We start from the raw sequence: 22,640 nt of genomic DNA on the forward strand, positions 1-22,640 counted from the left end.
AAGTAAAGTTATATACATAAAACGAGTTGAAAAGCTCAAAGGTGTTTTACTTTAAGTAAAGTTATATACATAAAACGAGTTGAAAAGCTCAAAGGTGTTTTACTTTAAGTAAAGTTATATACATAAAACGAGTTGAAAAGCTCAAAGCTGTTTTAATTTAAGCACAGTTTCATCTTTTAAAAAGCCTCTAAAAAAGGCACTTTGTTTTAAGTATAATTTTACTATATAAATAAATATGATCAAAGCAACGTATTGCGACGTTTGTGAACAAGAATATAAACAATACAAAAGACACCTTAAAACTAACAAACACACATTTAATCTACTTCACCTACTATCTCCTATTCAGAAGGAAACAAAACACTGTTCTGCATGTAATAAAAATATCCTCAAGAAAGGCTTCGAAATACATCTTAAAACAATTCTACATTTATCAAATTTTATCACAACTAAAAACTCTGATGGCACATTCAAAGGACATATTAAAATAAGTCTTTAACTTCAAACCTCCTGAACCAGAGTCTATAGTTGATGCTGTAGAAATAGTTAAACCTGCTGTTCAAACGTTGATTGAAAAAACACTAAAAGAAATGAAACCACTTAAATTTTATATGGGAGTAAAATTAGAAATGACAAAGGACGAAGGAGTTATAGATACACCATACATGAGAACTGAGCCACACTTTATATCTTCATATCAAGATTTTAAAACATCAGGAGTCTATGATGAACTTATTAAACAAGAGCAAGATGTGGATAATTCAATCGTAGGAAGTGGATTCAATATAGGAAAAATTATTTACATAGACATTCATATTCTTAAATCAGATCCTCTAAAAGCTTCTTCCTACATTGATTTACCCAGTGTTATCAAAAATAGAAAAGCAGTTATCAATATCAAAAATAAAGACAATAAATGTTTTCTCTGGTCTATTCTAGCACACTTACATCCTCCACATTTTCATGATGAAAGAGTATCTCATTATAAAAAATATGAGAATACATTAAATACGAAAGATCTAAAGTTTCCTTTGGCTTTAAATGATATTCCTAAATTTGAAAAGATAAATAATTTATCAGTTAATGTTTATGGTCTAACAGAAACAAACAGCATTCAGGTTTTAAAGCTTTCTGACAATTGTAAACAAACTCATATTAATCTTCTATATTTTAATTCAGAGGAAAATTCACATTATACATACATTAAAGATATTGCTAAATTAATAAAACCACAAGTATGTAAAAGAACAAATAAAATATATATTTGTTTGCGTTGTCTTAACTTCTTCCATACACAAGAAAGATTAGATAAACATTCAAATTATTGTGGTGAACATAAATCAACGGTAATCAATATGCCTAAAGAAGGCTCAAATATCACATTCAAAGATGAAAAGAAAAAGATCAAACATCCATTTGTTATATATGCTGATTTTGAAAGTATTCTAGAAAAAATAGATACTGCTTCTCCAGATCCAAAAGAATCATACACAAATAAATATCAAAAACATACTCCTTGCGGTTTTTGTTATTATATCAAATCATCCGTTGGTGATAAATATAACAAGTTAGAGGAGTATAGAGGCTCAAATACCCCAGAGGAGTTTGTGAAACGACTAGAAAAAGACTGTGTCCGATTAACCAAGATAATGAGAGAAACTAATAAACCAATGTCCTTGACGAGTGAACAGAAAAGGGAATTTAGAAAAAACAATGTTTGTCATATTTGTGAGGAAAAAATTGGTGAAGGTCTAAAGGTTAGAGATCATTGTCATCTCACTGGCAAATATAGAGGTCCAGCTCATCAAAGTTGTAATATTAATTATCAACTCCCCTCTTTCATTCCTGTCTTTCTTCATAACAACGCTCATTATGATACACATCTATTTATTAATGAACTTTCAAAGACATCTGGACACATTTCAGCAATTCCTAACACGGATCAGAAATACATTTCATTCACAAAAACAATTCACACATCTCCTATTACTCATATCAGATTTCTTGATACATTTAAATTCATGGCAAGTCCATTGGCTAACTTGGTTCAAAATCTAAAAGAGTTTCCATGTCTTTCAGAGTATTTTTCAGATAAAGATTTTCTAACACAAAAGGGAATTTACCCCTATGACTATATGGACTCATTTGAGAGATTCAATGAAACACAACTTCCTTCAAAAGAAAATTTCGATAACAAATGAAACAGTCATATATCTGATAAAGATTATGTACACGCACAAAATGTTTGGGAAAAATATAACATCAAGAATCTTGGCGAGTATCACGATTTGTATCTCAAAACTGATGTGCTTTTATTGGCCGATGTATTTGAAGCCTTTAGATCTGTTTGTCGCACTGGATATGGATTGGATCCTGCTCACTACTACACAGCACCTGGATTGGCTTGGAGCGCGATGTTGAAAATGACAAAACAAGTTTTGGATTTGATAACCGATGTCGATATGCTTTTGATGATTGAAAAGGCAAAAAGAGGTGGAATTTCACAAGTATGCTCGAGCAGATACGCAAAAGCAAATAACAAATATCTTCCAAATTATGATTCAACGAAAGAGAGTTCTTACTTGATGTACTATGACGCAAACAACTTGTATGGCTGGGCAATGTCTCAAGCTCTTCCTTATGGGAAACTAAGATGGGTAAAGGAAAAAGACTACACAAAAGTTTTACAAGATGTATGTATCTCTACACAAAAAGAATTGGATGATTCAAAGGTTGGTTATTATTTTGAGGTCGATTTAAAATATCCTGAAGAACTTCATATCAAACATAAAGATCTTCCATTTGCTTGTGAGAAAGAAAGTCCAAAGAAAGAATGGTTGAGTGATTATCAACGATCGTTTGATATAGGTGAATCAACAGAAAAATTACTTACTACATTATATAACAAGAAAAATTATGTACTACACCAAAGAAATTTGCGACAATATTTATCAAAAGGTCTAAGAGTAGAGAAGATCCACAGGGTTCTAAAGTTCAATCAAAGTCATTGGTTAAAGGGGTACATTGATTTTAATACACAAAGAAGAACAGAGTCAAAAACAAATTTTGAGAAAGACTTTTATAAATTGATGAATAATGCGGTCTTTGGTAAGACCATGGAGAATGTGAGGAAAAGACAAAATATCAGACTAGCAACATCTTGGGAACAAGCATCAAAATTAATTAATAGACCGAGTTTTACTAGAGCTGAGGTCTTTACTGAGAACTTTTGTGCGATCCATTTGGTTAAAGAGAGTATTGAAATGGACAAACCTATTTACATTGGAACATCAATTCTTGACTTGTCAAAGTCATTAATGTATGATTACTTTTATATTAATCTAAAATCAAAGTATAAGGATAATGTGTCATTGTTGTATATGGATACTGATAGTTTTATTTTGAAAATTAATACTGATGATGTTTATTCAGACATGAAAAAGGACATTAATATCTATGATACAAGTAATTACAGTCCAGAGAGTGAGTTGTTCTCTTCTAAAAATAAAAAGGTGATTGGAAAGTTCAAGGATGATTTGGGAGGAAATGTTATGAGTGAATTTGTGGGATTGAGGTCGAAGGCTTATGCTTATAAATACATTGTGAATAACGTTGAAAAGACTGATAAGAAGTTAAAAGGTGTAAAGAAAAATGTCATTAAAGAAACAATAAACTTTAAGGATTATTATAACTGTTTAACAACAAAGAAAGAAGAGTTTAGAAAGATTAATGGAATAAGAAGTTATAAACATCAATTATATTCAGAAGAGGTGAATAAGAAAGCATTGGGGGCTTTTGATGATGAGGTTTATTTTAGAAAATGGAATTGATAGTCTCCCTTATGGTTATATAAGTATATAAGTGATAAGATATATAAGTGATAAGATATATAAGTGATAAGATATATATAAGTGATAAGATATATATATATAAGTGATAAGTTAAAAAGGGGGGTTAGGGATTTTAACGGGCTACCGCCACCTTTTTTACTATTATATACATGATAGAACCAAGTTTCAACCAGACTAAAGAGTGGAGGTGTAATCAACCTTGGTATATAAATGGAAAACATAACGAATGTGAAAAATTTCAGATTCAAGAGGTTGAGAGAATCACTGGTCAGAAGGTTCTCAAGACGGATAAACGTATTCATTTGTTAAGTGGGGTAATGGAGGGTGGGAAGAAAAATATATTAGAGTGGAGTGAGAACGTTAATGGTTATCAATCGGATAATAAATATTATAATTTTAAAATGGTATGTGGGAGAGGAGGAGGTCAAACAAGAACCCTCCGTGAAACATACCACTTTATACTTTCACAACAAAAGGTTAAGGAACCTGTATACTTTATAAATATACTTGATGGGGATGAGTTCTATAGGAGAATGGAACTCTTTAAAAAGTTAGAAAGAGATAATATATTTATAGGCTCATTAGTAGAGTGGTCTAAGGAACTACATTAAGGGGGTAGTGGGGGGAATAGGGTAAAAATTACATGTAAGTGAGAAGGATCATAGGTTCATAAGGCTAGAAGGATTATAGGTTCATAAAGGAAGAAAATCATAGGTTCATAAGGTGAGAAGGATTATAGGTTCATAAAGGAAGAAAATCATAGGTTCATAAGGCTAGAAGGATTATAGGTTCATAAGGTGAGAAGGATTATAGGTTCATAGAGGGAGAAATAGAGGTGTTTATGATTTTTGAAAAAGACAAGGGGGTAAATGACATCAGATAGGGATTTCCCATGTTAAACGGAGGTGTCCCAGAAGCAACATTTATCACCTACTAATAGCAAACTACCCTTGTTGTGAGACAGCTTCATCAGCACCGACGCTCTGGCAATAGTATGGACTTGGGATTGGATTTAATTTTTGCAGATTCAGGAAACATCATTCCACCTGTAAATGTTTCTACCTGTTACCAACCATACCTGCCTCTAATTCATCCTGAGTCCCGTTTTTCATATATAGCTCCTTTGTAAGAATGATAACCTTTCATACTCTTCGAGGTTACCTCTTTCAGGAGTCTTGACGTCTGCTTCAAACGCTATGGTTAAAACTAACGGTAATTTGTATTGGAAATTGCTGATGTTTCTCCTACTTTCAGCAAAAAATTACAATGTCGAACAAGTACAACAGATATTAATTGAACCTGAATACAGTTTTACATCTGAGTGAAAATATATGAAGGTATGGATGCCAAGATTTACTATGGACTTCATGCTTGTTGGTATTTGTTGCATTGAAAACTACAATGGGTACTCGGTAGAGCACATACCTCTGCCCGGCTGAACATCCGAAAGAAGTGGCAACGAACTTTGTCTGCAGGCTGTACTCCAATGAGTCAAATGAGGACAATGACGTTGACCACGTCCGAATGAGGGTGTTCTCACAGAAGACTAGGGACGTGGAGAGAATCCCCCAACGAGTGATGCTTTGGATCAACATCTCAAAAGGAGTGTCTTCCAAGCGAGCATCTGGACAACAGCCCAAAGATCCATGATGCCCGTCAACAACCCCACTAATCATGGGTGGAAGGAAGAGGACGGCAAGCTGCTTCCCATTTGGACCTCGCTGTTCCTCACCAAGGATGTATTCCACCTGGATGTGAAGTGCACTTGCACAAGTACCTGCGCTCTGTGCAAGTGCATGAGGACAAAGTTGAAGTGCACACGTCTGTGCAAGTGCAAATACGAGAAATAGCTGGACCAGAACAATTTCCAATACTGACATGTATATATGGTCGATTTGTTAGCCACTTTCTTATTAAAACTATTGTTCAAGGAGTTATTCAAGCAATTGTCTAAGCAGGTACTCACCACCATATTGTAGCACAGTTAAAAGATAAATAAAAATGTCACTATATCATTGGGTCTGAGTATAATTTTCCAGTTTATTAAATAAAAAAAACATGTTTCAGCTACCGGGCCTATGACCCTTGGTCTTTTTTTGTGGATATGCGCAGATACAGACAAAATTATTGCTTCTATGGGCAATATGCTTGAAATACAAGTTGCTACTCCTGATCCTGAATCCATACATACCTCATATGTTCAGATCGGATCATCCAATCAAAAGTTATAACAGTTTCCATATTTCTCAAAGGCCAACCCCCCCCCCCCCCCCCTCCCACGTCACCAGAAGCCCCATTTTTGATCAGAGTGCTTGACACTCGAACGAAAATTGTTCTATAGGCCCTTACCTTCAAATTGATTACGAAAACGAAACCTTTTCATCAATTTGAAATAACTAAGTGTCCGGGCACCCCACTACATCTCTCAACTGTGAAGAATCATTTCAAAAATTAAAAACAACTAGCTCTGCATGGGTGGGAGGCCGGAGGCAAAGAGGCAATGCAGATACGGCGAATGCTAAAGCATGAAACCAATAGATTCCACATTCCTGTAGCACCCTCAGTCGCACATCAGACATGGACAGCAAGTTCGTGAAGGGCTTCCATGAAAAACGTACCCGTTCGCAAACAAACGGGATACGTTCACGTACAGCAACATCGATTGTGGGTCCGTGGCGAATCTGCATATGACGATCTGCGAAGTTCATGTTTAGAAAGTAGAAACCATCATGGCATGTCGTCATTCACTTAAACTCGATATCTCTTTTTTCATTCTAACAACATAACTCCAATCACAAATTAATCACAAAATAAACTTTTAACAACATTGTTAATGTTTCCTTCATTGTAAAAACTACCAAGTCAACAGTAAAAAGGATTTTGAGCCGATAGGTGTTACGGCCTCGGCAAGATCGATGGAGACAGCGATCTGTTGGCTTATACACCGCCTAAATAGCTATGTGAAATTCTCTCATGTTGAGATTAAACGCCGTTTGAACTTTGGCCGCGGTCATTATTTACTTTTAATGATGTTTATATACGAATCAAAAAGAAGATAATTGGTTTTGGGTCGTCCTTTCCGCATATCTCGTGGGATTGTGAGTTGGAGAGATGACCGTGATGGCGGGGAGGGGGTTGGCATTCTCATTCTCTCAAGCAGGGATTCAACCCATGTCCTTATAAAAGGTCTTTGTCCGAGGTCACCGAGTCCGATCGGTGCAGCCGATCGGTGCAGCCGTTTGTGCGGCACCCAGGAAAATAACGTTATGTGGGAGTCCAAACCTGAAAATGCTGGAGGCCAAAGCTGAAATTGGAAAAACAATATGGCCTATTTTACTCCAGGAGATCCCAGGATTACCCACACAAAATATCGTTGCGATCGGTTCAGCCGTTTTTGCGGTACCTTCGAACGGACGGACAGAAGGACGGACATTTGGTGAATTATAGTAAGATTCTCATATTCCGAATCCTGTCCAAGTTTCGTCCGAATCTGTCCATAACTTTTGTGAGTATCATGCTCACAGACATAAGGACAGACAGACAGACAGACAGGGGGGAAAACTTAACCTCCGTCCACCTTAGGTGGCGTAGGTAGCAATCTCGTTCGCATACCGGTACTTGTAATAAAATACTTCACTTCACAGGTATCGCTGATGCTACGGAGCATGGTCGTGGAGTGGCTCTCGCAGATTTCAACCGAGATGGGAAAACGGACATCGTGTACGCAAACTGGAACGGGCCTCACAGGCTGTTTCTTCAAACAGGAGAGCCAGGCAGAATTAGGTTCCAGGTAAGCCGATTACAGGTTATTCAGTTCCAGGTAAATACTTGAATTTGAGATGTTTTGCATGTATTTTGCTACATTGCCGTTACCCATTATGCATTGCTTTGGGACAGATTTGCATGCAATTGGCACAGATTTGCATGCAATTGGCACAGCTTTGCATGCAATTGGCACAGATTTGCATGCAATTGGCACAGATTTGCATGCAATTGGTACAGATTTGCATGCAATTGGCACATCATGATTATATCTTCACCAATTAGTATAGTTTTGTGAGTCATTCTGTTCATTGTTTCCACAAATATGGAATTTCAGATTTATATGATCATGTTTCATTTGTGTGCGTCTGCTTATCTACCAGCACTGAAACGTAGCACGAGTACATGATGTTACATATTGAATCATCGCTTGTTTGGAAAATGTCGCACATGGAATTGAAATAGCCAATTGGGAGAGGGGACCAAGAGATGGGAAACTGTGTGGACCCGAATGCCGTAAGCGAACTAGAATCCTTTGAAACGGAACATGCCGAGGCATGCAAGGAAGCAAATGAGCGGCAAAGAAACTTAGTCTTGGTCTTTACTTGATCGACCCACAAGTCACATCTGTGCCCAAAGTTTAACAAGATCTGTTGTTCTAAAATTGTCTTATCAAGCCAACTAAAGAATCAGATGACGTTTTTGGGGGAAAAAGACTCGTCTCTATTGGACACGATGGACATATTGTACTACTATTGTGCAAACAGTGCAAGCTGCAGTTCCATTTCATCTAAAACAATGTCAATGATGCAAATGATTCATATTCAGGTTGTTGTTGTTGTTGTTGTTGTTGTTGTATAGCCCCGGATAGTTCTCTCATACAAGCCCGTGATACGGAGACAACCGATTGATCTTCCAGGAGTGACCCAGATATCCCCCACTTCCAGGATGGTGTACCCTCAACTTCACAGTCAGGACCGTGACATATTTTGAGAGATAGAGACAGAGAGAATCTTTTTTTTTTTGGACTTTTTATGTCCTTTTATTATAAAAGTATAAAAAACAACAAATAATGATTCAAAGAAAACAATCACAACAGTTGCACAAACCTTTACATGATAAACTAGAACGCCACTCAGTAGAGCGCATACTCCCGCCGTGGGTCAAGTTGGAATAGTACGATTTCACAAAAGTTTGAGGGAGTAGTTCAGTGACAACACAAGACAAGACAACACAAGACAGGCACTGCACAGATATATACATACATACATATATATATATATATATATATATATATATATATATATATCTCTATCTATCTATATACGTACAGACTTGGCATTTAATATGGAATATTTTTTTTGTGGGGGTGAACTTACTTTTCAAGATGACTTAGGACCAAAAGTTCATTGGAATTATGTTGAAATTATTCTAGATTTTGTTAATGTGACCTTTAAAAGAAACAAAAAGCACATTTGACATTTCGAAGGAAATAAATTGATCCTTGAAAGTGATGTAAACTGATATCAAACTCAATTCACGGACAGTACTGTGTTAAACTTCTGTACGTTTTCCAGAAGTATCTCTTTATTTTGCACATTAGCCAAATTTTTTTTCAACAAAAACAAAAGCTAAATTATGACTGGGATTACGGACAGTAAAATTACAGTTCAGTACTTCGTGTAACCCCCACGAGCATTCAGGAGAGCACGTACACGTCGAGGCATGATGTTCACGAGATTTGCCAAGGTTTGGACAGGAATCGCTTGCCATGCAGTGACAATAGTTTGCTGCAATTCACGCACAGAGGTCGGCTGCTGGTCCAAGTTGTCGATTTGACGCGTTAATTCTGCCCACAAGTTCTCTATCGGATTCATATCCGGGGACATGGCAGGCCACTCCATATGCTCGACACCACGGTCAGCAAGAAAGTGTTGGATCATGCGAGCACGATGAGGCCGTGCATTGTCATCTTGGAAGACAAAGTTTCCTCGAAAGGCTGCACGAGCTAATGGAAGCAATGTTTCTTCCAGAATGACCCTGTACTTGAACTGGTTCAGGTTTCCATTCAGAACAACCAGGTCAGTTTTGCCCCCTGCATGAAAAGCAGCCCAAACGGTCACCCCACCACCTCCAGCTTGGACTCTTGGCACTATACAATCTTCGTTGTGGGCTTCATGCACTTGTCTGCGCACTCGGACGCGGCCATCTTGACGATAGACAAGAAATCTAGACTCGTCACTGAAGTTCACGTGATTCCAGTGTCCTGGCTGCTATTGACGGTGCTCTCTGGCCCACTGCAATCGGCACTGGCTGTGTTGTCTGGTCAGGCGTGGCTTTCTCAGGGGACGCCTGGCACGATAACCTGCTTGAACCAGTCGTTGGTTGACTAGCCTTCTGGATACAGGCACATTTGTCAGTTGCTGCCACTCAGCCCTAAGCCGATTAGCTGACTTGGTACGGCCATTGCGGACTAACCGGTGCAGCTGGGGATCATCTCTCCTTGTGGTTCTGCGTGGACGTCCTGGCCTCGGTATTGGAGTAGGGACACCCCTCTGAGCATTTCGTTTCAGGATCTTTGACACCTGACCTTGAGTGATGCCATACTGCCGAGCAATAGCACGCTGTTTCATGCCAGAATTTCGTAAAGTCACCACTTCATGACAAACAGCATTGTCAAGTTGACGGACCATCTCCAGAGGAAGCGGCAATAACATTTGTAGACGTGCAGCAGTTGTTTTCCACTAATACAGAACGCAACAACCCTTATATACCCGATTGTGAAGCCAATCGTCAAATGTACCTGTCCTTACATTTTGTCATGCCACCTGTGATATAATCCTGTTATTGACTTCTTGCTGCGAAAGACAATCAGTGACATGGTTCTTTCAACAAAGACATCACCGAAGGGTAAAATAAACCCACCAGATTGATATACTGAGTTCAGAAAGTAAACCCAAGCCAAGAAAAAAAAAAATTCCATATTAAATGCCAAGTCTGTATATATATATATACTGTATATATATATATATATATATATATATATATATATATATATATATATATATATATATATATATATATATATATATATATATATATATACAAATACATGAACACACACACACACGCACACACACACACACGGACACGATCAAATGCATTACTCCCTGGCGGGAGTAACAAATCGTTTTATTGAAACTTTAAAAACCCTTCCGTTTAGCAGTACATGGACAAAATATTATGGAATTTTATGCCCACAAACCTCGCCCCTGTCCATATTTCTCAAGGTTGCGTTGGGTAAGGTGTTCTATGAACTCTCTTGTATTGAGTAAGGAGTCATCTATTTATTTTTTTCCGAAAATACCCCTTCCCCCAACAACCACCCCATTTTACTCTGCACACACCATGTATGCACCAGCTCAAACTCACCACAACTCTCACTGTGCATACATAAACAAGAAGAAAAAGACGTAAAATGTCATCGTCCCCATGGTTCACAGTTTGATTTAACAACACTATGGCGGTACACTGCGAAGTTCAATGTGGTTGGAGATACGTCTAAGTAATAAAAAGGCCGCCAGTCTATCAGTCGGCCATCTTGGATATGATCTCGAAAGGAAATGATGTGCTTATGTAAACCATTATTCATTATGTGTGTGCCAAGCTTGAACAAGATCGGTAAATGCATGTCCAATAAATGGTTTAGGACGTGTTCAACATTGGGGTTTTTTTTTTACAACTAACATGGCCACCAGTCGGCCATCTTTGATCGTATTCGGAAACAAAAAGATGTGCTGTCATGTATTGTATTTGTGCCAAGTATGAACAAAATTGGTCCATACATGTCAGAGATATGGTTGCGGACGGACGCACGCACAGGCGGGCGGACTAGACCCAATCCGTAAGCCCCCGTTTTGGACTAATTTGCTAACAATAAATGGAGGGTGTTTTGAGTAACTACATAACACCTAATCAGATGCCTTTTCAAATGACAAGGTTAAATGCAACAAAAAGGTACATTGTCTGAATATTGTGGGACATCTGAGTAGTCGCTTGATTCTGTGACATAATTTATGGTTTCTTAACACAGAAACTTTTGTATATGATAGTAAATGGATTATATAATTAGTGTGAAAATAGGACAAAGAGCACTGTGGTGAAACGAAATGAGACGGTCCACCAAAACTCCAAGCTGTGAGCTTTTATTCACTTGAATGCGACTGATCTACAAAGAAAACACAAAAGCTATTAAGCAAGCATCTCTGGCCACTTTCATTACCATTACGCCATTGCAGAGATATTAGCAAATATAACACAGATCTTGCAACAATCTTACCAACTCGAAGACACAAGAGAGTGGAATGACCCATCCTTACTCATAGCTGGTATATAAATCCTCCCCACGCGGTCGGTGTCGGAATAGCATCATGAGTAACTAACGTTTCGGAGATGGAGGGCATCCCTCGGATGGAACCATCTTACTTCACGACATTCTCCCCCGTTAAAGTTTCAGCTAGCACGCGGACTATCGATATAAAGTATAAGTTGAAGATAGTAGATTAATTAAGCAACCCAGCACTCCGTCACAAATCCAAGCGTTGGGGTCGACGGCACGCTCGGCCCGCACGCGTCCGGCAGGTAGGGGATCCGTTCGCATTCTCGTCCTGGCCAGCAGAGTCTGATCTGTAGGCGAACCAGGCGCACTGCACGGAGATGGAGGACCCGGCGGTGACGGTGACGGACACGGCATGCACGGGAAATCTCCTGCAGCAGTTCCCAGCGGTGTTACGTCACACGGACGAGGGGTGCCCGGAACGGAATCCCCCAGTTCGACCGGCGAATCTTCCGAGTATAAGTTATGCCGGGTGTCCTCGTCTCCCCACGGGGCTAAATGCTGGACCGACACGGTCGAAAGACGACCATCGCGCAGCCAGACGGTCGCATACTGCAGATTAACCTGCACGATCTGCACCAAATCCACCGCCGGTTCGTACTTGCTTTGTCGCACCGTTCGCTTCAGATACGCGGGCCCGAGTTCGACAAGCCAACCGGGCATCGATTGACCGGTAGCGCCACGACGTTCAAAACGAAACATTCTTTCGTGGGGAGTTTGATTTGTGGCCGTGCATAATAAAGTCCGAATCGCATGTAATGCTTCTGGCATGGCTCGTGGCCATTGGTGCAGCCCCATTGAGTGCGTACGTAAGTGCAGCGCCACGGCCTTCCAGATGACTTGATTATACCTTTCCACCTGGCCATTCGCTTCGGGGCGATACGGAGTAGTGCGGCTGGTGGCGATTCCGAGGCCTACTAGGAAGGTTCGAACCTCTTGTGACATGAACGCAGCCCCGCGGTCTGAATGCACAAATCCCGGATACCCGAACAGGATGAACAGCTGACGCAGACATCGTATTACCGTGGCTGACGTCATGTCTGAACACGGAAAGGCAAACGGATAACGACTGAATTCATCAATTACCGTCAATAGATAACGAGGCCCCCCTGCTGTGAGTGTTCATATCGGCCCTTTAAAATCGACGCTTAGTCGTTGCTATGGTTTCGTTGCTTGAATGAGCGCCCGTAACGGCAGCTTATAGAATCGCGGCTTCAACTCTGCACACACGGAGCAGGTGCGGCATAGACGTCAGATCTCCTCGATCGAAAAAGGCAAATTGCGAGAGCGCACGAAATGAGCGAATCGAGTTACCCCGGGGTGACATAATGAGTCATGGATGCTCTTTAGATCATCTGACGTCATAGCAGCACAAACCGATGGGCGAGAGAGCGCATTGGCAACCACATTCTTGCTCCCAGGGCGATAGATTATGTCATAGCAGTAATCAGCTAGTTCGACCCGCCATCGTGTGATCTTGTCGTTTTTAATACGCTGAGGGTGGTCGTGGCCGAACATTAAAGCCACCGACTGTTGGTCTGTCAGGAGATCAAATTTCCTGCCCAGCAGCAGATGGCGCCACCTTCTGACCGACTCGACCACCGCTAGCCACCTCTCTCTCCACTGCCGAATGTTTGCATTCAGTCGAGGTCAGCGTTCTAGAGAAGAATGCCACAAGTCATTTGTTTTGCGTTAGGGTAGCAGCAATCGCACAATCCGAAGCGTCTGTCTTGATGAGGAACGGGAGGTTATCATCAATGGAGGTCACACAGGCCCTAGCTATGTTCTCCTTCAGAAGTTGAAAAGCATCTAGCGCATCCTGCGTCAGAGGGAAGACCTTGCTGTCTACCAGAGGTCTTATTTTCTCTGAGTAGCCTTCAATCCATCTCGAGTGATGTGCGAGAAGCCTGAGGCACCACCTGAGGGACGCTCGATCACAGGGTGCCGCCATTTCTAGCAAAAGTCGGAGCTGCTCGGCGTCCGCTTTTATCTCCCCGCCGGTCACTGTGTACCCAAGTAAATCGATTGTTTTTGCACCGTAGTGGCATTTCTCGTGGTTGAAGGTTAAATTATAACGTTGCGCAACCTCCAAGAATCGTTTCACGTTTGCGTCGTGCCCCTCCTGGGTATGTCCGCAGACGGTCACATTATCCACGTAAACGAAGATGTCCTGTATATTCTCTTTAACCAAGATGTCGTCTATGGCACGTTGGAAGCACACCACCCCATTAGTGATTCCGAAAGGAATCCGCCGAAATTGATACAGTCGTCGACCGGATTCAAAGCCAGTATATGGCCTATCCAATTCTCTGATTGGTATCTGATGATACGCTGATTTTAGACCCAAAGTGCTGAAGACCCTGGATTTGGCAACCTCCTGAACGAGGTCATCAATTTTCGGCAAAGGAAATGCGTCCAGTTGTGTAACTTTATTTATCGTTCGGCTGTAATCAATGACCAGGCGTTTCCTGTGATTGTCAGAGTGTACGACTAGAACCTGCGCTCTCCACGGCGATCTACTCGGCTCTATAATGCCCTCTCGGAGCATACGCTCGGTCTCCTCGGCAATGTATGCAGCGTCGGCATGAGTATACCGTCGAGATTTCATGGTTACCGGTCGGCAATCGGCCGTCAGGCTAGGAAATAGCACAGGGGGATCTATGGCCATCTCGGTTCAGCCGCAGACCGAAAGAGTATTCTCTCCGTCTCCCACGCACATCACCAACCGGCCGTACTGGCTCAGGAAGTCATGACCTAGCAGAACATCGGCACACAATTCCGGCATCACCGCGAGTTTCACATCCTCATACAGTTTATCATCGATGATGAGTTTAAGAGAGCAAACGCCTTTGGTGCGTAAGCTATGTCCGGACGAAGCCAGGTAAATTCGTCGGGTATCCGAGCCCATCGTCCAGCCGTGAAGTCATACCAAAGCATGGCTGACAAAACTGGAGGAACTACCAGTATCGATAAGCCCTTCCACGCGGATCCCTTCCACGAGTACAGGTAGCACGGCGCGGCGCACGCCTCGCGCCGTCCGTGAGGTGCGCGTACCTGCGAGACTCGAGCCCCGGGAAGACTTAGATTTAGCCGCCCGACACATTTTAGCAAAGTGTCCTCTTTTACCACAATTATGACATTCACAATTGTTACGTGGTCCCCTCAGTGACTACCTGGTCTCGGTGACCCCCGGACCGGGAGAGGACCTTCGCCAGCAAGTATTATTATATAGGCGCGTTCGCCACGCAATCCATAGGAATTTCACCCAGGAGAAACTGATTTCAAGGATATATTTCCAGGGTAAGGATATTATACAAGGTCAAGGATACCATCACGGATATTTCCCCGAGCAATCGACAACCAACAACCAGGCACAATCAATATTACAACCATGTGAACTCATCTACACAAACTCTAAGATGGCCATCTTATACTAATACATTCCTCACGTGAGCCCCACTCCTGACTCCCTCCGTGGTCAATGTCTCTCCTCTCCGCACACGGGCGGTTGAACGAGCCCCGGGCGGACGTGCTCTAAACGTGCCGTCTCGGACCGGGACAGCTGTTACAGCGCACACCTCCTTGCCAAGCAACGGGGCAAAAACCCAGCGCGGCTTCCAACGGGCGCGAGGCCCAACGTGCGGACCCGTACGCGTCTTTGTAGACGGGGCAAACTGTCCCGGACGCTTGGTTTCGTGCACGAACTCACGGTGACTGGACGTGTCAAAAGGTATTTACCGCCCAGGTAACTCCTCTCGCCAGACGGGTTTCGAACCGGCGCGTTTTCCACGCAGCGCAAGGTCGATTCCACCTTTCGTCGGAGCGGGGCGAGGAAAAAGAAACCTTCCTTTCCCTCGTGTCTTTCTCCTCCGTTTTCCGTCACTTCCGCTTCCGGCCACTTCCGTTTCCTGCCACTCTTTCAGAAGGGCTCCTGACCCTCCAACCACAACAACTACACAACAACTTAATATACTACACACGGAAGCAAAGACCTGCATGGTAATTCACATACATTCACATAAATATGTAACACTCCCCCCCTTCAAGAAAGAAAGTTTGAACCCAGCGAAAACTTTCTTTGCCGGCCAATTTGGAGAAACAAACCAGATAACTCAACCCCCCCACATTATCAGTTCCCCCCGGGCACAGTTATCACTTAAAAATAAAGCCAGTTAAGCCACTCGATAGCACTTTTCCGGGAGGCCAAGCCGAGTATTCACTACATGGATGCCTTTAGGAACGCGGAGTTCACGGTTAGTCCGTGCAGGAAAGTTCTCTACATGGGCGCCTTGAGGAACGTGGAGTTCACGGTTAGTCCGTGCAGGAAAGTTCACTACATGGACGCCTTTAGGAACGGCGTTCACGGTTAATTCGTGTAGGAATCTTGGCTCGGCGGCTCCGCCGCCTTCAGTGCTTCAACTTCTCAGAACGTCCCTAATAATTAGGGTGGGACCACTGGTCCCTGTAGTCCCCTGAATACCGGTCTTCTTCTCGGCCACTACTTTGCCAATTCTTCCTTCGGGAGCGGCCGTAACTCAGGGAGCCTCCATAATAATATTGACTGCGGCCACCACCAAAACTACCGCCCAGTTGTCCTCTCCTGTAGACCTCTCGACGCCTACGAAATGCCTTCCCTACTGTTATGGTCCGACCCTCCAAATCCTTGCCATTCCAATTCTTCTCTGCCTCTCTGGCGTCTTTTGTGCTGGCAAACGTGACAAAGCCGAACCCTCTTGACTGTTGCGTTTCCCAGTCTCTTACCAACCGCACTTCCACCAGCGGCCCATATCTGTTGAAGACAGAGGTCAGAACTTCTTCCTCTGTTTTGAAGTTCAGTCCCCCTACAAATAATTTGGCACTTTTGTCACCATCCCGAGCTGGTGTGGTGTTATTTTCCCTGCTGGGCTCTTTATCAACCCTCAGATTACCATAAACTTGACCCCCGGCCAAATCATTCCCGAGAACCACAGATACACCCTCTACAGGAAACGTGGCTTGTAAACCGACGATGACCGGTCCTGACACCAAATCGGACTCCAACTGGATGACCTGAAGGGGAGCACTAACACCGCCCCCGATCCCCTGTAAACGAACACTATCCCCCGTTGCCGTCTCCTCGGACCATGGCAAAATGCCTTCAAGCATTAAAGATTGATGGGCCCCTGTGTCTCTCAATATCCTAACCGGTCTCCGGTTAGTCGAGGCTCCATCCAGTGACACAAACCCCTCGGAAATAAATGGTTGGTAACCCTCTTGATGGCGATTTCTTACGCTAGCCATCGCATTCGGAGTTGTAATAGTCGGACTCCGCTCTGGGTTGTCCCTTTTCATGAGGTAACAACTGGACATCAAGTGTCCAGGTTTTTTGCAAAACGCGCAAGTAGGCCCGGAGGAAAAACTCGGGGTCTGCCTCGGGCCCCCCGAACTATAAGTTTGTCTTGGGCCCGCATCCCTCTGATTTCGAACCGGTGGGGTATCATAGTTGTCCCCATAATCATCTCGAGGCCGCCGCCATGTATGGTCGTTCTCCGCACCTGCTGTTCCCCACCTCCCCTGCGGAGATCTAGGCGAGGAGTTAGGTTCGTGGACCCCTATTCGGTGGGTTAAGGCATAATCATCTGCCATGGTGGCTGCGTCCCACAACTTTGGTACCTTCTTTTCCTGCAGGTACACTTTGATGTCCTCGTGGACACACTGCTGGAATTCCTCCACCAGGATCAAGTCCCGCAATGTCTCGAAGTCTTTCCCGACTCCTTTTGACTCACACCACCGATCAAACATGTTTTCTTTCACTCTGGCAAACTCCACATGGGTCTCACTCTCCCTCTTCCTGGCATTCCTGAATTTTTGCCTGTAAGCTTCCGGAACCAACTCATAGGCCTTGAGGATGTGCTTCTTCAGTACCTCATAATCTGCACATTGGTCCATTGGTAATGCCGAATAAATTTCCTGAGCTTTCCCCACCAGCACACTTTGTACGAGTATGGTCCAGGCCTCCTCCGGCCAGTTTAATTGTCGAGCCACTTTCTCAAAGTGTGGGAAGAATTTCGCGACTTCCTTTTCACTGAACGGTGGAACCAGCCTCACATGTCTGCCCACATCCCAGGTTTTCTGGTGAGGTGTCGACCCCGTCAGCAAGGGTGGTGCCTCTCCCCGTTCTCTCATTAACTCCAGCTCCTTGAACTTGATTTCCCGCTGAAGCTCCATGTCACGTTCCTTTAATTCCCTTTCCGCTTTTCTCTCCTCTGCTTCGAGTTCCCTTGTTTTCATCCTTTCTTCTGCTTGTTTCTCTTCTCTCCTCTCCTCTGCTTTCCTTTCTTCTTCTGCTCTTTCCTTTTCTGCTTTCCTTTCTTCTTCTGCTCTTTCCTTTTCTGCTTTCCTTTCTTCTTCTGCTCTTTCCTTTTCTGCTTTCCTTTCTTCTTCTGCTCTTTCCTTTTCTGCTTTCCTTTCTTCTTCTGCTAACCTTTCCTGGAGTTCTCGTTCCACTCTCCTTTCCTCTGCTTGTTTCTCTTCTCTCCTCTCTTCTGCTTTCCTTTCTTCTTCTTTTAACCTTTCCTGGAGTTCTCGTTCCACTCTCCTTTCCTCTGCTTGCTTCTCTTCTCTTCTCTCTTCTGCTTTCCTTTCTTCTTCTTTGATCCGTTCCTGGCTCCGTAATTGCAACTCCAGTTTCCGGAGCTCCACGTCTTCTGGTTCTTCGGGTAGCCACTCCCAGGCTAACTCGTCCCATGTTCCTAATCCCACCATAGATTGTATCACCGTGGCCTGCAACTCTGCCTTCCTCAAATTAGTTCGGACCTCCAAGTTAAAATGTTTGGCCAATTTCAAGAGATCCGACTTTAGCAACGCTCGGAACTGTGCCTCACTCGGGGTTACCCCAAAGTTCTGTGCCACAAACGCCATGGTGCCTATCGTTAACACCTGTTAACCTTCACCCCAAGACTTTCCCCAATTTCTCAAAAAAAAATATTACCAATTAATAATTAATTAATAAATTTTAATTACCAAAAATATTATTATTTTATTATTTTATACACTTTTAGATCCCGGACGAGCCCCCAATTCTGTTACGTGGTCCCCTCAGTGACTACCTGGTCTCGGTGACCCCCGGACCGGGAGAGGACCTTCGCCAGCAAGTATTATTATATAGGCGCGTTCGCCACGCAATCCATAGGAATTTCACCCAGGAGAAACTGATTTCAAGGATATATTTCCAGGGTAAGGATATTATACAAGGTCAAGGATACCATCACGGATATTTCCCCGAGCAATCGACAACCAACAACCAGGCACAATCAATATTACAACCATGTGAACTCATCTACACAAACTCTAAGATGGCCATCTTATACTAATACATTCCTCACGTGAGCCCCACTCCTGACTCCCTCCGTGGTCAATGTCTCTCCTCTCCGCACACGGGCGGTTGAACGAGCCCCGGGCGGACGTGCTCTAAACGTGCCGTCTCGGACCGGGACAGCTGTTACAGCGCACACCTCCTTGCCAAGCAACGGGGCAAAAACCCAGCGCGGCTTCCAACGGGCGCGAGGCCCAACGTGCGGACCCGTACGCGTCTTTGTAGACGGGGCAAACTGTCCCGGACGCTTGGTTTCGTGCACGAACTCACGGTGACTGGACGTGTCAAAAGGTATTTACCGCCCAGGTAACTCCTCTCGCCAGACGGGTTTCGAACCGGCGCGTTTTCCACGCAGCGCAAGGTCGATTCCACCTTTCGTCGGAGCGGGGCGAGGAAAAAGAAACCTTCCTTTCCCTCGTGTCTTTCTCCTCCGTTTTCCGTCACTTCCGCTTCCGGCCACTTCCGTTTCCTGCCACTCTTTCAGAAGGGCTCCTGACCCTCCAACCACAACAACTACACAACAACTTAATATACTACACACGGAAGCAAAGACCTGCATGGTAATTCACATACATTCACATAAATATGTAACACAATCTTTGGCGGGACACACGGAGCGAGGGTGTCTCTTATTGCCACAAAAATAACATTTGGCATTCTCCGCAGAGTTCGCAGCTGCGGCGTTCGGATTCCCATCGTCTCCAGCGATCGGTGCCGGAGCGTCGTCTGGAGATTCCGCGAGAGCCCAATCTGGCGATGCGGTCGACTCCGGCCGTGCCGCGGCAGCGGCCCCCTCTGTGAGATCGGGTCCACCGTATGCCTCCGCGTGCGACGCTGCCAGCTGTAGAATGCGGGCTTTGTCGCACGCTTGTTGGAAGGTCAACGTGGTTTCCTACAGCAAAGGGAGTGTGATGGCCGGCGACGAGATACCAGCAACAAACGCATCCCGCATCAAGTCGTCGGTCGCCTCCGCCGTGGTTCGAGCCTCCATCAAACATCCTTTCCCTAGGCATATCAACTCCTGGATGTAGTGCTCTTGGCTCTCCGAAGCTTCCTGGCGTCGGTTAGCCAACATGTGTCGTCCGTACAATGCACTTCGTTGCCGGACATATATGCCACGCAACGTCGCCACTGCCGCATCGTAGGTGGTACAGTGGGATATGTACCCGTAGACCGGGAGGCTGACATGACAGGTCAGAACAGATAGCCGCTGTGCCTCGGTGATATCCGGAACTGCCGCGGTGTAGTGCAGAAGAGAGTTGTGCCAATATTCCCATTGGTCCGCGGCGTTCGTAGCCTGAGGGTCGCCCAAGAATACCTCCAAGCGAAGCAGCTTCTCCATGGCTCCAACGGAAGAATTTAAGTGAATAAAAATGTGGTGAAACGAAACGAGACGGTTCACCAAAACTCCAAGCTGTGCGCTTTTATTCACTTGAATGCGACTGATCTACAAAGAAAACACAAAAGCTATTAAGCAAGCATCTCTGGCCACTTTCATTACCATTACGCCATTGCAGAGATATTAGCAAATATAACACAGATCTTGCAACAATCTTACCAACTCGAAGACACAAGAGAGTGGAATGACCCATCCTTACTCATAGCTGGTATATAAATCCTCCCCACGTTGTCGGTGTCGGAATAGCATCATGAGTAACTAACGTTTCGGAGATGGAGGGCATCCCTCGGATGGAACCATCTTACTTCACGACAAGCACACGAAACACGCAAGATTTGCTGTTACTTCTGTTGTATCCATATGAAGCGGATGTCTACAAGCTTTCTCTTACATCAGCTGATTGCTTGAGCGGATGTACTCATATTCATGACGTATTGCACCTACTGATATCACGTGTGATATTTAATTTTGTAATCACCTCATCTGGCTGAGGTGAAATATATCATATGAATACACCTTTTTCGGTCGATGTTAAACGAGTGAAATAATGCTTTTTCTCCTCTTAATGTAATTTTCTGCTTCGTTTAAACGACAATTAGAGCAATTGACTGTTGCATCTGCCATCTCGGGTGGAAGACGCAAAGTCAAACTTCCCACTCCTTTTCTCAACTGAGACCAATAATTATCGAGCACTTAAACAGGTAAGGTCACCAATATATGATAATACATGGTCACCAATAAATATACAATGTCGGAGATCAAACTGGTTTAAATTGACGGGTTTAGGGAAGCGGCTACCAGGCGATAGGAAGTGTTTTTGGGTGCACAAGATCAATTGCTGGTGTTCATGATAACTAAAATAATGTTTGGTTCCCGTAACATAGACACAATTACACGAGATCGGCAGTCACATTTTTAAAATGCTCATGTATTTTTGACTAGAGTGGGAGGGTGAGGATGAGTAAGGGGGTACCCTGCGCTGCCGGTGATTTCGGGATTCCTCTGAGCTGTCTAGCCCTAACAACCCTAACAACCCTAACCCTAACCCTTACTGTCATCTTAGCTCTCCTCTTCTTTACTCTCAAGCTATGGTCCCTGGTCCTATCACTGTCTATTCTACTGAATAATTCTTCTTCACTCATTACCTCCGTCACCAAAGGTGGATGGAGGTTATGTTTTCACCCCTGTCTGTCTGTCTGTCTGTTTGTCCGTTTGTGAACAAGATGTCTCCAAAATTTGTGGACGGATTCGCACGAAATTTGGCAGAGAGGTAGCGTATGAGATAAGGACGAAATGATTAGATGTTGGTGAAGATCCGGATCCGGCTAGTAGAATTTTTAAATTGATTCTTCACCATTGAGTGATGGGGCTAAAATCGACATATAGCAGGATATCTCAAAAAGTTATGGACGGATTTAGACGAAAACTTGGCGGACACGTTGTGTGTCTGACATAGACGATTCAATTCAATTTTGGTGAAGATCCAGATTCGGATCCGACTACTAGAATTTTTAAAGTGATTCTTCACCATTGGGAGATAGGGCCAAAAACGATACATAGCAGGATATCTGAAAAAGGTGTGGACGGATTTGGACAAAACTTGGTGGACACGTTGTGTGTATGACAAGGATGAATTGATTCGATTTTGGTGAAAATCTGAATATGGATTCGGACATGATAATTATTTAATTTTTAAAGTGATTCTTCACCATTGGGAGATAGGGCCAAAAACGATACATAGCAGGATATCTGAAAAAGGTGTGGACGGATTTGGACGAAACTTGGCAGAGAGGTAGCGTATGGGATAAGGACGAAATGATTAGATGTTGGTGAAGATCCGGATTCGGATCCGACTACTGGAATTTTAAAAGTGATTCT

At 43.4% G+C, this 22,640-nt stretch overlaps 1 protein-coding gene across 1 annotated transcript in view; it reads left to right on the plus strand.

Moving 5' to 3' along the window:
- The window catches only part of LOC144888388 (cartilage acidic protein 1-like), a 246,602-nt gene that overhangs the window by 176,709 nt on the left and 47,253 nt on the right, over nucleotides 1-22,640 (plus strand). The window contains exon 6 of the mRNA XM_078766245.1: nucleotides 7,496-7,641. Coding sequence (XP_078622371.1) covers nucleotides 7,496-7,641 — 146 coding nt within the window. The remainder of the gene's footprint in view (nucleotides 1-7,495; nucleotides 7,642-22,640) is intronic.

The sequence above is a fragment of the Myxine glutinosa genome, chromosome 12 (assembly GCF_964187855.1).
Source record: "Myxine glutinosa chromosome 12, kmMyxGlut1.1, whole genome shotgun sequence".
Lineage (NCBI taxonomy): Eukaryota > Metazoa > Chordata > Myxini > Myxiniformes > Myxinidae > Myxine > Myxine glutinosa.